This window comes from Gigantopelta aegis, chromosome 3 (genome assembly GCF_016097555.1).
Source record: "Gigantopelta aegis isolate Gae_Host chromosome 3, Gae_host_genome, whole genome shotgun sequence".
NCBI lineage: Eukaryota > Metazoa > Mollusca > Gastropoda > Neomphalida > Peltospiridae > Gigantopelta > Gigantopelta aegis.
The window spans coordinates 41,081,492-41,098,517 of NC_054701.1; the positions used below are offsets into that span (position 1 = coordinate 41,081,492).

At 36.4% G+C, this 17,026-nt stretch overlaps 1 protein-coding gene across 1 annotated transcript in view; it reads left to right on the forward strand.

The window, feature by feature from the left end:
* Positions 1–8,097: 8,097 nt before the first annotated feature.
* The window catches only part of LOC121368046 (trichohyalin-like), a 25,763-nt gene continuing 16,834 nt past the window's right edge, over positions 8,098–17,026 (forward strand). The window contains exon 1 of the mRNA XM_041492562.1: positions 8,098–8,449. Within this exon, the coding sequence (XP_041348496.1) occupies positions 8,378–8,449 (72 nt within the window). The 5' untranslated portion in view covers positions 8,098–8,377. The remainder of the gene's footprint in view (positions 8,450–17,026) is intronic.

A 17,026-nucleotide genomic window follows, 5' to 3' on the forward strand; every position in this document is an offset into this window, starting at 1 on the left:
CACACACACACACACACACACAACACACACACACACACACACACACTCTCTCTCTCTCTCTCTCTCTCTCCATTCATTTCTCTATTCTCTTTCATACACACACACAAACACGCGCACACGCACACGCACACATACACACACACACACACACACACACACACATTCTCTATCTCTCTTGACTTTCACATCGTACATGCAAGGTTTTTATTTTTTTTATTTTAAGGATGAAATGTTCAAACAACAGGTTTGTAAAACTGTATATAGTGTACCTAGATGTGTTTCATTTTTTAAAACAATAATGTTGTTTTTCAGTGTTCCTCTTTCTTCATCTCTCTCTCTCTCTCTCTCTCTCTCTCTCTCTCTCTCTCTCTCTCTCTCTCTCTCTCTCTCTCTCTCTCTCTCTCTCACACACACACACACACATATACACACACTCTCCATTCATTTCTCTTTCACACACACACACACACACACACACACGCACACAGGCTCACACAAGCACGCACGCACGCACACACGCACGTACACAAACACACACACACACACACACACACACACACACACACACACACAAACACTGTAATTGAATCCGCCAATGCACCTGCGTATATAGCATGAATTATACATCTCTGCCAGTCTGTGTGTCAGGTTTACAATCAGTTTGCCAGATGATGCGTTGTAACATGTGCGACTCGAGTTTGTTTCGTTAGTATTTTCATACACGTCTTTGTTATTGTATGGATTGTGGTAGTGAGTACTTCGCAAAGTATGACAGGCAGCTCAAATATGTGTATAATATATTCAACGGATCCTCCCCCTTTGCACCCATACGGGTTCCCCTGGGTACGGACTTTGTAACAGAGACGTGTCGTAGTTGTTTTTACATTATTATAGCTACTAATGTAAAGTAAAGTTTGGTTTATTTAACGATGCCACTAGAGCACATTGATTTTTTTTATCATCGGCGATTGGACGTCAAACATATGGTCATTCTGACACTGTTTGTTTAGAGGACAAACCCGCTGTCGCCACATAGGCTACTCTTTTACGACAGGCAGCAAGGGATCTTTTATTTGCGCTTCCCACAGGCAGGACAGCACAAACCATGGCCTTTGTTGAACCAGTTATGGATCACTGGTCGATGCAAGTGGTTTACACCTACCGACTGAGCCTTGCGGAGCACTCACTCAGGGTTTGGAGTCGGTATCTGGATTCAAATCCCATACCTCGACTGGGATCCGAACCCAGTACCTACCAGCCTGTAGACCGATGGCCTAACAACGACGTCACCGCGGCCGTAATTATATTGGCATAGTAAAGGAGCGAGGGCGGAACGTAGCCCAGTGGTCAAGCGCTCGCTTCATGCGTGGTCGGTATTTCTCGTTACAGCCAGTGCATCACGACTGATATATCAAAGGCCGTGGTATGTGCTATCCTGTATGTGGGATGGTGAATATAAAAGATCCGTTCCAACTAATGGAATTTTTTTTTTTACTGAGTTTCATCTCTAAGGGGGTGGGGGAGGGGGTGGAATAGGAGTAAATTTGTTTCCAGAGACCCAACACCAATAAAAAAAGAAGAAGAAAGAAATGTTTTATTTAACAACGCACATGGTTATTATGGTTATATACTCTTCAAAAAAAGGTAGGGGAACCTGAAATATTAATGTTAATATCAACTATTAGACCGAACATACGTTTTGACCATAGACATCCTAGTAAAGAACGTTCAGGTCTGTCTGAACACACCGAAACACATTCCATAGTTTGCACGTGCATCACGCAGTTGCCCCGTACAATCAATGAATGAATGAATGTTTAATGACACCCCAGCACAAAAATGCACATCGGCTATTGGGTGTCACAAATGGTAAGTATATGAAAATATCATTTATATATATATTGCCCCGTACAAGTTCAAAGGGTGTCATTCTCGATTTTGACTATTTTCACGAAGGTCGATTAATCACTGTGGAACATTATTTCTGTCAATCTTTTTCATTCTGTTCATCATACAGTTGTTATTGTTTTGTTTTAGTAATTGTTATTGTTTGAATTTGCGATTTACTGATAAAAAACGTCAACTTTCAAATTTCACTTCTGACCCCAATCGTCCTTCAAGATATTTGGTGGTTATAAAACCTACTGTGATACTGAACTACATGTTGTAATGTTTGCTCAATTAATTCACTATTATGATATAAACATTCCCCACAGCTAATATACCTTACAATTTTAGCAATTGTAAATTCTTATTAGAGTTCCCCTACGTTTTTTTCGAAGAGTAACTATGGCGTCCGAGTTTGGCACACACTGAGTCAGGGTCTGGGTCTGGCGAGTGTGATAAAAACGTCTGGGTCTGTAACTGTTATGTGTCATCAGTATAATATATTAACTGATATTGATTTGTGACGTTCAATAAAGGTGTCTGAACTCTGGCTGACCGGTGTATTTCCTCCCAGTTCTTTGACACTGTCACTTACAGCACTATCGTGACTATGACAACAAGCTTTCGCCAACTTTGAATTTTGAAATACGCTCAAATGTCTCCGCTTCTGTTTTCTATGTCTCGTTCCAGCCAGTGTTCCACAATTGGTGCAACAAAGGCCGTGGTATATGTACTATCCTGTCCGTGGGATGCCTGGCTGCTAATTAATCGAAAAGAGTAGCCATTGAAGTGGCAGCAGCGGGTTTCCTCTCTAATTATCTCTGTGGTTCTTCACTATATGTCTGACGCCATTATAACCGTAATTAAATATGTTGAGAGCGTCGTTAAATAAAACATGGGCTGTTCATTCATTCATTCATTCCATGTCTCCTTGTTCTGTACTCATTTAAAGAACATAGTTATGAATATGCTACAAATAATAAGTCTAAAAGCAGTGGAAAGTGAGATTTGTGGTAAAGGTATTTTGAAGGGTGTTGTTCCGTATGATACATTGTGGCAACTTTAACTTAGATTCGTAACGTCTTCCCATACACAAGGCGGGTCATAGCCCAGTAGTTCAGCGCTCGCTCGATGCGCGGTCGGCGTGAGATCGATCCCCGTCGGTGGCCCTATTGCGCTATTTTTCTCGTTCCAGCCAGTGCACCACGACTGGTACATCAAAGGTTGTGGTATGTACTACCCTGTCTGTGGGATGGTGCATATAAAAGATCCCTTGCTGCTAATCGAAAAGAGTAGCCCATGAAATGGCGACAGCGGGTTTCCTCTCTCAATATCTGTGTGGTCCTTAACCATATGTCTGACGCCATATAACCGTAACTAAAATGTGTTGAGTGCGTCGTTAAATAAAACATTTCTTTTTTCCCCATACACACGATTCGAGTGGCTACGACAAATCGAATGCGACTAGTCTGTGCGATAAATCGCATGACAACGCCGCTAGTCAACCTCGCCGTTTAAGGGAAGCTATAACTTTCGCTCCCCATCACTCCCCTGAGACTAGTTTTTAAAAAAAAAACACTTTCAGCTAACCTTAGTATAGCACGTGAATTTATATGGTATCAGTACGGTAGTATCTTAAATGGCTCCCCAGAATCCAAATTAGGGGAGCAATTAAAGGGACATTCCTGAGTTTGCTTCAATTTTAAATATTTTATTGACTAACAGAGACTTTTTAACGATTGTAATTATATATGAAATATATATATATATATATATATATATATATATTTTTTAATTATTATTATATTTTATATATATATATATATATATATATATATATATATATATATATATATATATTATACGATTGTAATTATATATGAAATATATATATATATATTTTTTTTTTTTAATTATTATAATATTTTTTTTATTAGTGGTTGTATATTAAACATGTTTCTGGTCGTTCTAAAATTTGTACTAGGTTAAATTTCATTTTATTTCCTAAAATATTTGTTTTTGTGTGTACAAAATTATTTGAAGACAAAATCCAGATTGGGCTTCTTACAAATATACCAGAAACACATTTAATATACAGACACTGTTATTCTAAACAAGAAAATATATTTAATATGTAAGTCTAATCGTAGAAATATTTTATTTTTATGCAGCAAACTCAGGAATGTCCCTTTAAGCATTTACCTTAATTTGTTTTCACGTCGAGGTGTGATGTTCATGTCCGTTGTTATGTTTCCAACTTCCACAGCTTTTTAGTCCTTTAACCAGTCTGGTTGTCTGTCTGTTCATCTGTCCCACGTATAGTTTTCAGGATTTTTCTTTTCGCAATACCTCAAGATATTGAGTTTAAATGTTGTGTATAGCTTTATCGTGTACTGTTACAGATATCAAGTTTGATTTATTCATTTTTTACAGAACTTAGAAGTTACGAAAATTTGTATTGCTTTAGTAGTACTTTCAGAATGCTTAATGCTTAATAGTGCACCTTGTCGACCAATGTCAAAAACAGTTTTGTCACAATGTAATGCAGATATTCATTTCAAATTTTCAGACTTGGAAAGAAGGATGAATCACTTATATTTTTTTAATGTTTGAATATAGTTCAAGAGAGATGGTCCTTTCTGAAGAGCAGGAACTCAGTAATCGGATATCTTTTTTAAAAAAAATTTTAAATATAGTTTTAAAGAGGAAACCCGCTACATTTTTCCAATAGTAGCAAGGGATCTTGTATATGCACCATGCCACAGACAGGATAGCACATACCACGTCCTTTGATATATCAGTCGTGGTGCGCTGGCTGGAACAACAAATAGCCCAATGGGCCCACTGACGGGACTCGATCCCAAACCGACTGCACATCAAGCGAGCGCTTTACCACTGAGCTACGTCCTGCCCCAAAAAGATTTGGATTAAAAAACAAAACAAAAAACAAGACGAATATGAAAAAAAATAGAAGAAAGAAAAAGATAAGATTATTTTCAAAAGAACGCAGTTATGGTATATTATAATTACTCATGTTTTTTTAACATCTTACCCTAAGTTTTTCATTTCAAATTATTAAAGAAATTTTTGATATGTCTTCTGAAGAATTAGTTGCAGTATTGGATAACAATAAATACTTAATGCCCAGTAGTTTTGCCCTGAAGCAAAAATGCTTTAATGATTATGTACTTTTTCTCCGTTTATTATGTGCATGCATTCGTGTATGCAAATAATGTAAAGACATTACTATGAAACTGGAAACCTCCCATTTTGATCCGCGTTGTCAACGGACGCTAATTGCTAAGAAAGGGAAATATTCTAGCTGATCAAAGCTGTCACTGTTACTGATATCTGAAAAATATTAAATTACTACTATAAAATTTATCATATTTCGTAAACGGCGGTGTGAGACGAGCGGTAAATATTACAAATCAAATATGAAACATTGTTCAATACTGATAATGTGTGTATTAGGTCTTCTCATTAATAAAAGCAAATGAAAGGATGCCATTGGTTCGCTGCTATATATGCTTATTTTAGGTTTATTCCACTGTCGTACTTAGCGAGGGCAAACAAACTGTTGACCTCGCCCAAACCCATCCACCCCCACAAAAAAGAAAAAAAAACCCAAACCTCTCCCCCCCCCCAGAAACCCCCCAAACAAAACAAAACCCCACCCAACAACAAAAAATCCAAACAGAAACAAAAACAAAAAACAAAACAAAAACAAAACAAAACAAAAAACAAAATCAAACAAACAAACAAACAAAAACAAACAACAAAAAGGTGCCCTTTTTAGTTTAAAAGTACCCTTTTTGTTTAACCATGATCACACACACACACACACACACACACACACACACACACACACACAACACACAACACACACACACACACACAACACACACGCCCCCTTCCCCCAAGTTATTTAAGCCTTAGGTATGGCTCAGAAGCCAATTTCACAAAACATCGTAAGTTTACGTCTGCGACTAACAGTTATACCGGTCAGGTGTAACTTATATGTGTTTGGCTTCTATTTCAAGCAGAAAACTACATCATTACGGATGGTGAAGCATTGTAAGGACAAAAGAAAATTAAATATGTATACTCCAAACTACTAGTATATTAATGATCCTGTTAATAATAATACCAATTGTGATTTAGTCGTAGATTTACTTTTTATGTGCAAAACTATGTTTACTATACAATGTTTTGTAAAATTGGTCCCTGGTATTGATAATTAATATCATATGAATAGGCGAGCCGCGTCACCGATCACAGGCAAAATGTATGTTAACTTTATACTTTTTTCATCACGGTGTAATATAGCCTATACTGTAGATTGTACTAAACCAAATAACATCCGGCTGGGTCAAAGTTCGAGGTGCACCGAAAAAGTCCTGTAATTGGTCATGAATGTGACAGGTTTTTTTTGTTCAAATTTTTATTAGTTTCATCTGGGTATTAAATGTTTGCAATTTTATTTCATCTAGTACCACTGTGACACTGTGTCTTGTGCCTGAAAACTGTATAGGGTACCTGGTAAAAAAAGTACTCAAATTTTGTGCGGAACTATTATCTCTGAAATGAGCAGCTTCACCACAATTTTTTTCTAATTCACTTTAAGGGTGAGGGGCTGTAGTATTTATATCCGTGGTGTATATGTCGTTGATACGCTGCAGTTAGGAGTTTTAGTGACATATGTTACTTTTGTCGTCTATGGAATTTGATTTGGTGGTGTACACCCTGTAGGAACATCTGACACATCTGCTGCTGAATCTGTAAGGTATCAGTAATATATCCAAAGCTTATTATGCTGTCACGCGACATCCTGACTTGGTAGTTTAGACTTAGGGCCGAATGGCATGTGTATGGTCGCGTTGTGGACGCGGAACACGGAAAACGGATGCATTTAAAAATCCATTCTATGGTCATTAACAGCCGTATGTCCACACCGAGTCGAGAAGCGCGCAGATGGAATACTGCCTTCATTCATCACTTTGTAATATCCGGATGGGATCCTCTTCCCCGAACTTAAAAGTGCCCTCAAAATACATTACTTAATCTATAAAGTAAAGACACAGAGAATACTAAACGACTTCCCGTCTGAGGCCGGTTAAATTACAATGAGTGTGTTTTCAACATACGAGATGTAATATAAACGGTGTCACACGGGAACGAGTACTGTATTTTATTTATTACAGAACAGAACAGAACAGAACTTTATTTACTCTCAGGCCGTAAACCACGGCATATGAGGTACATAATACAATTATACATATATTTTGACAAGATGGCAAACGTATAAGTATTTCACACCAATGAACAAATATCGCACAGACTGACTTCCAAAATAACTAAACAAGATGTGAAAATTAACAGATCAAAGACCGGGGAAATGATGTCGCTTACGTCACTTCATTTAGCTATTTCTCAACAAAACTTTGCATTCCTACGCCACACATCTATCAATGAAGTTTACACAAACAATATTATAAACATATTCAAGGCTAAACAAAATTATTAAAATATATATTTAGTTAAATTACGCTGCTAACATTAATTAATAGAATCGATCACCTGATCAGAGGTCATGAACTCTCAAAAGGTATATTCCACAATGTGAAGAGACATAAATATCACATAGGTATTTCTTCCACTGCGGTGTAATACAATTGTCAGAGGAAAAGACATAATGTCTTGATGAAATGAGTGTTTTTGGAAGAAGACTGTTTTTTGTATAACGTTCCTTGGAATACTGTAGGTGCCCTTTTGTGATTGCGCGCTTCCCCCGTGGAATTTTTTTTCCACGCAATTACCTCTGAATACACAGGTATGCTTAGTACTAAGGGTAAAGGGGCGTATTTAATTATATGGACCTAATCGACAAAAGGGCAATCCAATGGGGGAAAAACCAGCCCAAAAGAACCCTACAAAAAAAAACAGATTAATTGAAAGCAAATCAATATATATATAGGGGGAACGGGCCCCTTGGTTCCCCTTATTTGACCCGCATTTGCTGTGTAGCAGTCTTTTTCACCTGCCACTCAGAGATTTGTAAGGCATCCTGACTTGTGTTGGCGTCCATAATTAATTTTCGGTACCCGGTGTCACATAATTGTCCCCAGCTGGGGGATGATGAGTTGATGAAAATATCGATTTTTCTCCCTTACAATCGGTAACAGGCTTTGGAAAAGCATCAGTTGCAACAATCACCTTTCTGCTGGCGGTGTCTTATTTGGTAATTTCAGCAGGAAGTGGGAAAACCGACCAGTGATCGCAATCATTAACATAACCGTGTGAGTCTGTGTGTGTTATACCGTTAGTGTGGTTGTAGTTGTTAGGGTCGATAAAGGTTGCCTGGCGTGAAACCAAGACCAGTAGTAGCAGAAGTCGCTTTGGGTGATGCAGACGGCCTGGCTATATAGCAGACGGCAACTGATGGTCTAAACCAAAACTTTCAGTGTGTAATGTTTATGTGTTTCGTGCTATGATGAAGTCGCTAATCGTTACAGTTACCTTCTGGGGATTTGCTTTTTTATGGGCAGTGTGTTTTGTACAGGTAAGTGTTAGTTTCTTTTCTTTTTTCTTTTTTTAAATTTTGTTTTGTTTTTGGGTGGTGGTAGAGTGGTGGGGCACCCGGCATGTTTGGGACGTGCCTGAAATGTAAAAAAAAAAAAAAAAAAAAAAAAAAAAAAAAAAAAAAAAAAAAGTGGGGAATTTTCGTTTTGTTTTTAGGGTGGGTTTATTCATAGAGGGAGGAAGTTACTGGTTTGTTCACTGATTTTGTAATTACATTGTACCTCATTATCGGCACCCAGTTATTATCTCTAAAAATACAATTAAGTCTTTCTTGGGCAGATTTTCGGAATAAATCTGAGTATGAGTCCAGGATTGGTACGCTTAATCCTTCGATGCATTTGCCAAGTGGTTGATTAATTAAAAGTCATCGATTCTAGTTCCAGAATAGAAGACACATTTATTTACACTCGGATCACCTATCGACGATATATAGAGGTGATTTACACACATGTTGTGCAGCTGCAGTAAAACAAGATGGCAAATGCAAAACTAGAAGAAACCAGGCCCAGGGTCCGATAGATCCACTAGCCCTTGGTCCCGGCTAGTGCATTTTCAGCCTGGGTTAGCGGAAATTATCAACTTTTTTTTATTATACTACATTGGGTATTGGTCAAAGCTTCTGTGAGGGCTAAAACATTTATCGAACACTGACTAAACTGTTAGCTGTATCATAGTAGAACATAACTAATTATATAGCAAAGTTTATGTACAATAATTCGAAATATCTACTTTTCAAAAATATATTTAATTATAGAGTTAATGTAAAAATACATAGTGTTTTAATAACAGACTCTTCTGGAGTTGTTTCCATTTGAGTGTATTTGGCCTAGGGCGGACGTATTTGCCTATATATAGTTTCCTTTCATTATGAAAATATAGTGAAATGCATCATCTGAATTGATGTTACATAGAGAACATAGTCTTTTTTTTTTGTTCTACGTTTTGCCATTTCCTTATTTTGAAAGGTAGAAAATGATTACTTGTCCGGAAGTAAACTAAACATAATTACAAACTGTCTGAGATAAATGGAAAAGATGCTTTTCAAACGAGAATGTTTTGAATAATCTGTAGGAAAGATATTTTGTATTCAGGTTGTATTTCACTTGCAAGTATTGGTCTTTTAGCCTTTGAAATTTATAAACTATTTTATGTTTTTGTTATGTTATGACATAACTAATAATTAGCCATTCTAAGTTTGTTTAGAGTTTCGTTAATGTAAGTTAACCATTTCAATTTACTCATTTGTTCGGTTGCGTTTATTAACAAGTATTTATATAATATAGCTGATATTTTGTTTGTCTTAAAAATAAATATGCAAACATCATGAAATTGTCCTTCGCAAATTTGGCTTGTCTTAAAAAAATTGAAGACATGTCTATTCCTCTGGTGTACTGGATTCCAAAACTTCATAAGAATCCATACAAGGAGAGGTACATCGCGGGGTCCAGTAATTGCACCACCAAAGCCTCATCTCAAAGACTGACTTTTTTTTAGGTATTGTCAGAAGGTCTTCGAGACAAGTCATATTAATCATATTTCGATTCTCAAGAATTCCAAAGAGTTAACTCGAAAACATTCACTCTCAATCCAGATCAAAGTTCAATAATATTAAAATATTTGATTTTTCAACATTGTATATATGTCCAACAATCCCATACGGCAAACTTTTAAAGAAAAAAAAGTACAGTCCTTAATCAATGGGATATTTGTTACCAAGAACGGTGAACGAAGATATAAATACATACATAACTATCTTCCACGGATCTGGACAATTCGTAAAGACCGATTTCCTCATTGGTAATATATATGTCACATTTGGGGATAGGACATGTAGACAGGAAATATAGGAATCCCCATGGACACCAACTGTGCTTCACCACTCGCTGATTTGTTTCTCTATGGATTAGAATTTCTGACTAATCTGGTTAAATCAAAATTCTGACTAATCTGGTTAAATCAAAACAAAGGAATCTGGCTAAAACTTTTAACTTTTATTAATAATGTTATACCATTCAATAATAGCAGAATTACGGATTACTTTCCATTGATGTACCCACAATTGTTAAAAATAAAAGACATCTGAAGGTATTAAATCAGATGTCTATGCATAAAGATTCAAAGAGTTTGAATACATAGAGATGCATAGAGATTCACAGAGATTAAAAGAGTTTGGTCTCTTTATGACAAAATAGATGACTTCAATTTTCCAATAGTCAATGTCCCTTTTATGTCGAGCAATTTTGATGTCTACATATCTCAACTTCCAAGATACCTCAAGACATGCTCATTGTATGCATATTTTACCCAACTCCATATTATTCTGGTCCAGAATTTGTTCCATCAACAGGATCGAATCACCTCGGTGGATCCAACCACAACTGGTCAAAGGCCGTGGTATGTGTTTTCCTGTCTGTGGGAAAGTACATATAAAAGATCCCTTGCTGCATTAGGGAAAAGATGACTACGAGTCAGAATTACCAAATGTTTGACATCCAATAGCCGATGATTAACTGATCAATGTGCTCCAGTGGTGTCGTTAAATAAAAACATTTTTTAAACTAAGCATATGAATAAGAATTTCTGACTATTGTGGTTAAATCAAAACAAAGGAATCTGGCTAACATTTTAAACTTTACTGTCCGCTATATTGATGATCTTATATCATTCAATAATAGCAATATTAAAAAGAATATAGGGACAACTGTGCTTTCAAATAGTTTAAGCTAACTGTCTATAGGTATATTTAAGTTTCTTTTTCTAAGTGTTAAAGCTTTCTTGAATTGTGAGCACTACTAGTGCTCTTTTGGATTGATAGAATAACCAGGGTGTTTTGTACATAAAATGACACGGTATTTTATAGCTGTCTTCTATATCGATGTTTATACTATTTAAACAAAATGATTTTTTGGCGGTTCCCTTGTTTCGAAGGTAACAAATTCGATTTTAATTTCCAATTATCACAGTACTCTAAAAATACATTTAAAGATTTCTAAAGATCACTGAAAGCGTCATCAGCATAAAGTAACACAGTAACAAAGTAATTATTATAAGTACATCAGGGTTGTTTACATATTTCAAATGTATACCGTTACATTGATGCTTAACAGATCTTGTAGATCATTCAAATATATAGCGAACAGAATAGGAGAAAGTGTCTCACCCTGGCGTATATCGTTTTGACATAGAAAATAAGACTAACATTTGTTATTGTGATTAAAACATCTAAACAACAGAAAATCAAGAGGGTTTTAGAACAGATTTTAGTACAAATGACCATATTTTCTCCTTATATGTATTATATGAAATAGTCAAACAACAAAAGAAGAAGAAAAAACTTTTTGCATATTTATAGATTTCTCAAAAAAGCAATTGACACAGTATGGGGAAAATGTTAAATTTAAATATAAATGGAATTTTATCTTAAATCTTCACTAATAAAACTTATACAATAGGTCAAATATCGTTACGTTCGATCTAGTTAACAGACCTATGAATATTCGATTCACTTAGTTATTGACCATTTGTGCCGAATTTACAAAGCCTACCTTTGACTTACACGTCTGTGACTACATGTATTTACAGTGATTAAACACCTGTCTTCGTAAATTCGGCGCTTTATTGTCTGTTTGCAAGTCAGTCCCCAAAGTTGTGATTTATTTCTGTCATTCTAAATAATTAATTTAATTTTACATGATAATCAATCGAAATAATTGAGAAATACGTGCACACAAAATACTAAAACTAGTATGTCCAAAAATCATCAATAAATAACAAAATACACACCGACTCGACATAATATTTACTGCCTTAATTTCAAAAGTTCTTAAAGGCATATTGTCACAGACCACTGACCTATTTAATGGTCTAACAAAGTATTGCCTGAGCAAAAATAATTTGATTTGTCCCTAAATGTACTTTATTCAACCATCTTCATAACCACCATACTCCATTTATTAATGATATTTTGTAAAAATAATTGAATTATGGCAATGGTCCATAATTCAAAAACTAAAATTGCCGGAAGGGTTGACATGGATTTCACTCCATCATGGTTCAGTTAAGTTGATGCAATAGCTAGATTTAGTTTCCAACAATTAATGTAATTTATATTTATTATCCATTTTTAGAGAAATACGGTCCTTAAATCCGTGACAGTATGCCTTTAAGCCGTGCCCTAATTCGTTTAATACTGCCCAAATTCGTTTAATACTGCCCTGATTCGTTTAATACTGCCCCCTAATTATTTTAGGCTAGATATGGCCCACGGGTTTCAGTTTCTCGTCTCTATGCTTTGTGGGTCGGGATTTATCTCAATCGGTTGAGTGCGTCGCAGGATCGAACCACCTAGGTGGACCCATTCAACTGATTTGGGTTTTTTTATCGTTCCAACCAATGCATCACAACTGGATAAAGGCCGTGGTATGTGCTTTCCTGTCTATGGGAAAGTGCATATAAAAGATCCCTTGCTTCATTAGGGAAAATGTGACGGGTTTCCTCTGATGACTACGAGTCAGAATTACCAAATGTTTGACATCCAATAGCCGACGATTAATTAATCAATGTGCTCCAGTGGTGTCGTTAAACAAAACAAACTATGATTTGTATAATGTAGGTGAACTAGAATGTCCCATACAAGCGATGGTGATACGAAAATGTATTTAAACAATTATGTTTTGTTTTATTGGTTGTTTTATGTTTTGTATACACTGCAGCTGTCAATTAAATTTGCATTTTATGATTTGTGTTCACGTCTACTGACAAGAAAAACACCATCATAACCGAACCCACCCACCCATCCATCCACACATCCACACAATGATGAACCTTATGAATATGCATGAACACACACACATGGAGAGAATATAGACAGACAGAAACACACACAATACAAATGTAAAATGTTCAACACACACTAACAAACACACACACACGCACGCACGCACACACACACACACACACACAGAGAGAGAGAGAGAGAGAGAGAGAGAGAGAGAGAGAGAGAGAGAGAGAGAGAGAGAGAGATGCACGCGCGCACACTCCCATTGAGAAACATCGGTGAGAGAATGAATGAATGAATGAATGAATGTTCAACGACACCCCAGCACGAAATATACATCGGCTACTGAGTTGTTCGGAGAAAGAAAAGAAATGAAAGAAAGAATAAGAAGGATGTAATATATCTTCCAGTCATCCCATTTCTTGAGACAGTTTTTATTACAATGTGAAGATATAATTCAATACAACCATTCCAATAGGACATTGTTGCCAAAATTGTGTGTATGTGTTTGTGTGTGTGTGTGTGTATGTGTGTGTATCTCTGTGTGTGTATGTGTGTGTGTGTATGTGTGTGTGTGCGTGTGTGTATGTGTGTGTGTGTGTGTCTATGTGTGTATGTGTGTGTCTATGTATATGTGTGTATGTGTGTGTCTATGTGTGTGTATCTATGTGTGTGTGTCTGTGTGTGTGTGTGTGTGTGTGTATGTGTGTGTGTGTGTATGTGTGCGTGTGTGTGCGTGTGTGTCTGTCTGTGTGTATGTCTATATGTGTGTCTATGTGTGTGTGTGTGTGTGTGTGTGTGTGTATGTATTGTATTTGTATATGTATATCACAGTATATGTATATATTTCTTTCTTTTGTTTGAAGATAAGTATTTTGTCTTCTCAAACCCAATCTGTGTGTCTGCCGCTGTAAATCCCCCGAGGTGAAGATACCGATTCCAATGCCTACTAAATACCTCATCTCCGATCAGAGTTCTGTTATACGTTTCGACTGCGGAAGTAGTGACATTTTCATTCAGGATATATGACATTTCTAATTTCCCTCGGTATTAAATAAATCAAAGAAGCGTGTAATTCCAGTACTCACGTGACTTGTAAGTTGGTCTTCTGTTAAGTGATGGGTTTTGGACATTGAAGCGATAATATGACATTCGTAGGTGGCATTCGTAGGTGACGAGGTATAGAGACGAGTACCTCTTTAACATACACGGATCGTTTGAAGTAAAATCGACGATAAAGCATTGGAATATTAACTGTTTTCAATGCGGTTCTGAGGTTCATACTTTCATGAAAGTAAAAAAACTATCAAGTTTTAAATGTGCTGGAGTGTCGTTATAGCTGGTAACTTCCATTTTTATACTATAACCTCGTTTTACAATGCAAAAGGGACCGTTTAAACAAAAACGTAACGCTTTGGGGGGGTATTATGGGGGGGGGGGGGGGGGGGGTATTACGAAACGTTATGGAGGAGGGATGGAGTATTTGTAATACAACTATCTCATTTTCATTTAAAAAGTAAAATGCAGCCAATCATTGCTATCTTGTTCTAAAACAAATGACTTTTAAAAAATCTAGAATACTATTTATTACCAAACCAAACAAACATAACTACACACAGAACATCCAATAAAATGTGTCAAATTGCGTCATAATGACAGAGAAAGCGGGGAAAGGGTATTGATAACGTTATATAATTTTAAAGGGCGGGGTCGTCTTAGCGTTACAAATGTCACATGGGGGTGGTAGTATTTAAAAAAAATCAAATTTTGCGTTATAGTTTTTTTCATCAGTGCTCATGATATAGTAATCTCTCTCTCTCTCTCTCTCTCTCTCTCTCTCTCTCTCTCTCTCTCTCTCTCTCTCTATATATATATATATATATATATATATATATACAGCGCTATCTTATCTTATCTTATCTACATACAAACCACTAATGGGAAAAGGACGCCTTGCATTTTGATTGGTGATGGCGAAGTAATATATATTTATTTGAACGTGACTTGGATCAGGCTAGCGAATGCGTCTTTAGTATTTTGAACAATGCCGTGTCTCGTGAACAGAAATATATATGGATGATCTACTGTAAATTATTAAATAATAAAAAATAAAATAAGTCTGACACAAAAGCTTTTAACAGATACCTTTCGTTTGTCGGATGGGGATTACATTTTCGCCGCTTTGCATGCATTGATGAGAAGGCGCTGACGTGAAAAATCAGCAACATAGCAAAACAACAGTTTAATCATTTCTCATGAAAATAACTTAGTGTTGTGATGGATGAACGAATCGGATTACTTTGCGGCGAAACACATAAAACTGTTTTTCAATTACCGTTTTGCGCCATCTCGATGCCGAACACGAAAGCACAATAAACATGATAAACGTTTTGTCACATTTTCGTTAGCGCAGTATAATGGATTCACGCCTCCCATGGTTTTTAATGATCGATATGGTACGAAGGCCGATGACAAAATCAAAGTGTTACTGCGCATTGGTGATATGAATAGCCATCGCCGTTCCAATTCAAAAACAAAGGTGAATTTAAATAATAAATGGTGAGCAGTTCCACTAAGTTGAGATGACTATATAACTAGTATTTTCATTTCCAGTGATGACTGGCGAAGTCATGTGTTGTGTAACTGGTTTAATGGTCTTCAGAACAACAGGAAATATGTCATCGGTTTCATACATCTTTGCATAGCTTCAAAGAAACGTACCACGTGAGTGATCGATCGATTCAAAGCAGATCTCAGTGCTCAGACATATATGACAAAAAGGATGATTTGATTGATTGATTCAAAGCAGATCTCAGTGCACAGACAGATATGACAATAAGGACGATTTGATTGATTGATTGATTGATTCAAATCAGATCTCAGTGCACAGACATATATGACAATAAGGTCGATTTGATTGATGGATTGATTCAAATCAGATCTGAATGCACAGACATATATGACAATAAAGACGATTTTATTGATTGATTCAAAGTAGATCTCCGTGTTTAAACATTTATGACAAAAAGGACGATTTGACTGATTGGTTGACTGATTCAAAGCAGATCTTCGTGCACAGAAAAATATGACAAATAAGGACGATTTCACCCATCCAAACAATCAAATTCTTTATTTTGTAAGACAATACCCCTTGAGCGCCAGAGTTTTGTGTGTAACTGGTATTGTGGAAGCATCTAGATCTGATGGAACGCCGTCCTAGCAAATTCCTATTAATAACCATCATAAAGTTCATGAATGTTGACATTTCATTAATACTGGATGGTATTCAAACTTTAATATACATGGACAATATTGACTAGACAGAGCTGGTCGCATCCACCGTGATTTTCCCTCCTTTTGATCTGGTTCAAATATGTTTCTACTGGTTAGTTTTGAGTCTATTCTCCAAAATCAATAACCCCTAATTTCCCTTCCATTCCCGCCCTTCACCTCTGTCTTTAATACACTGTCTGACGCTGGTATGTCTGAACCAAGATTGACGATATATAATATAGTCTGGCCTGTTATGTAATTTGCTTCTCTTTTTTTTTCTTTTTTTTTTTTACTATATTTTGTAAAATATATTTTGTTTTTCTTAGCTTCTTTGCATACCTACAGAGCTGGTTTAAGGATCCGTGGGGCCTGTAGCACAAATAACAGTGGGGGGGGCCCTTCTCATGATATATATTTTGCAACCCTCTCGGGGAGAGGGGAAAAATGACCTTGGGGAAATAAATGTACACGTCACCGCGGGACCCCCTGAAGCGCGGGTCAATAGCA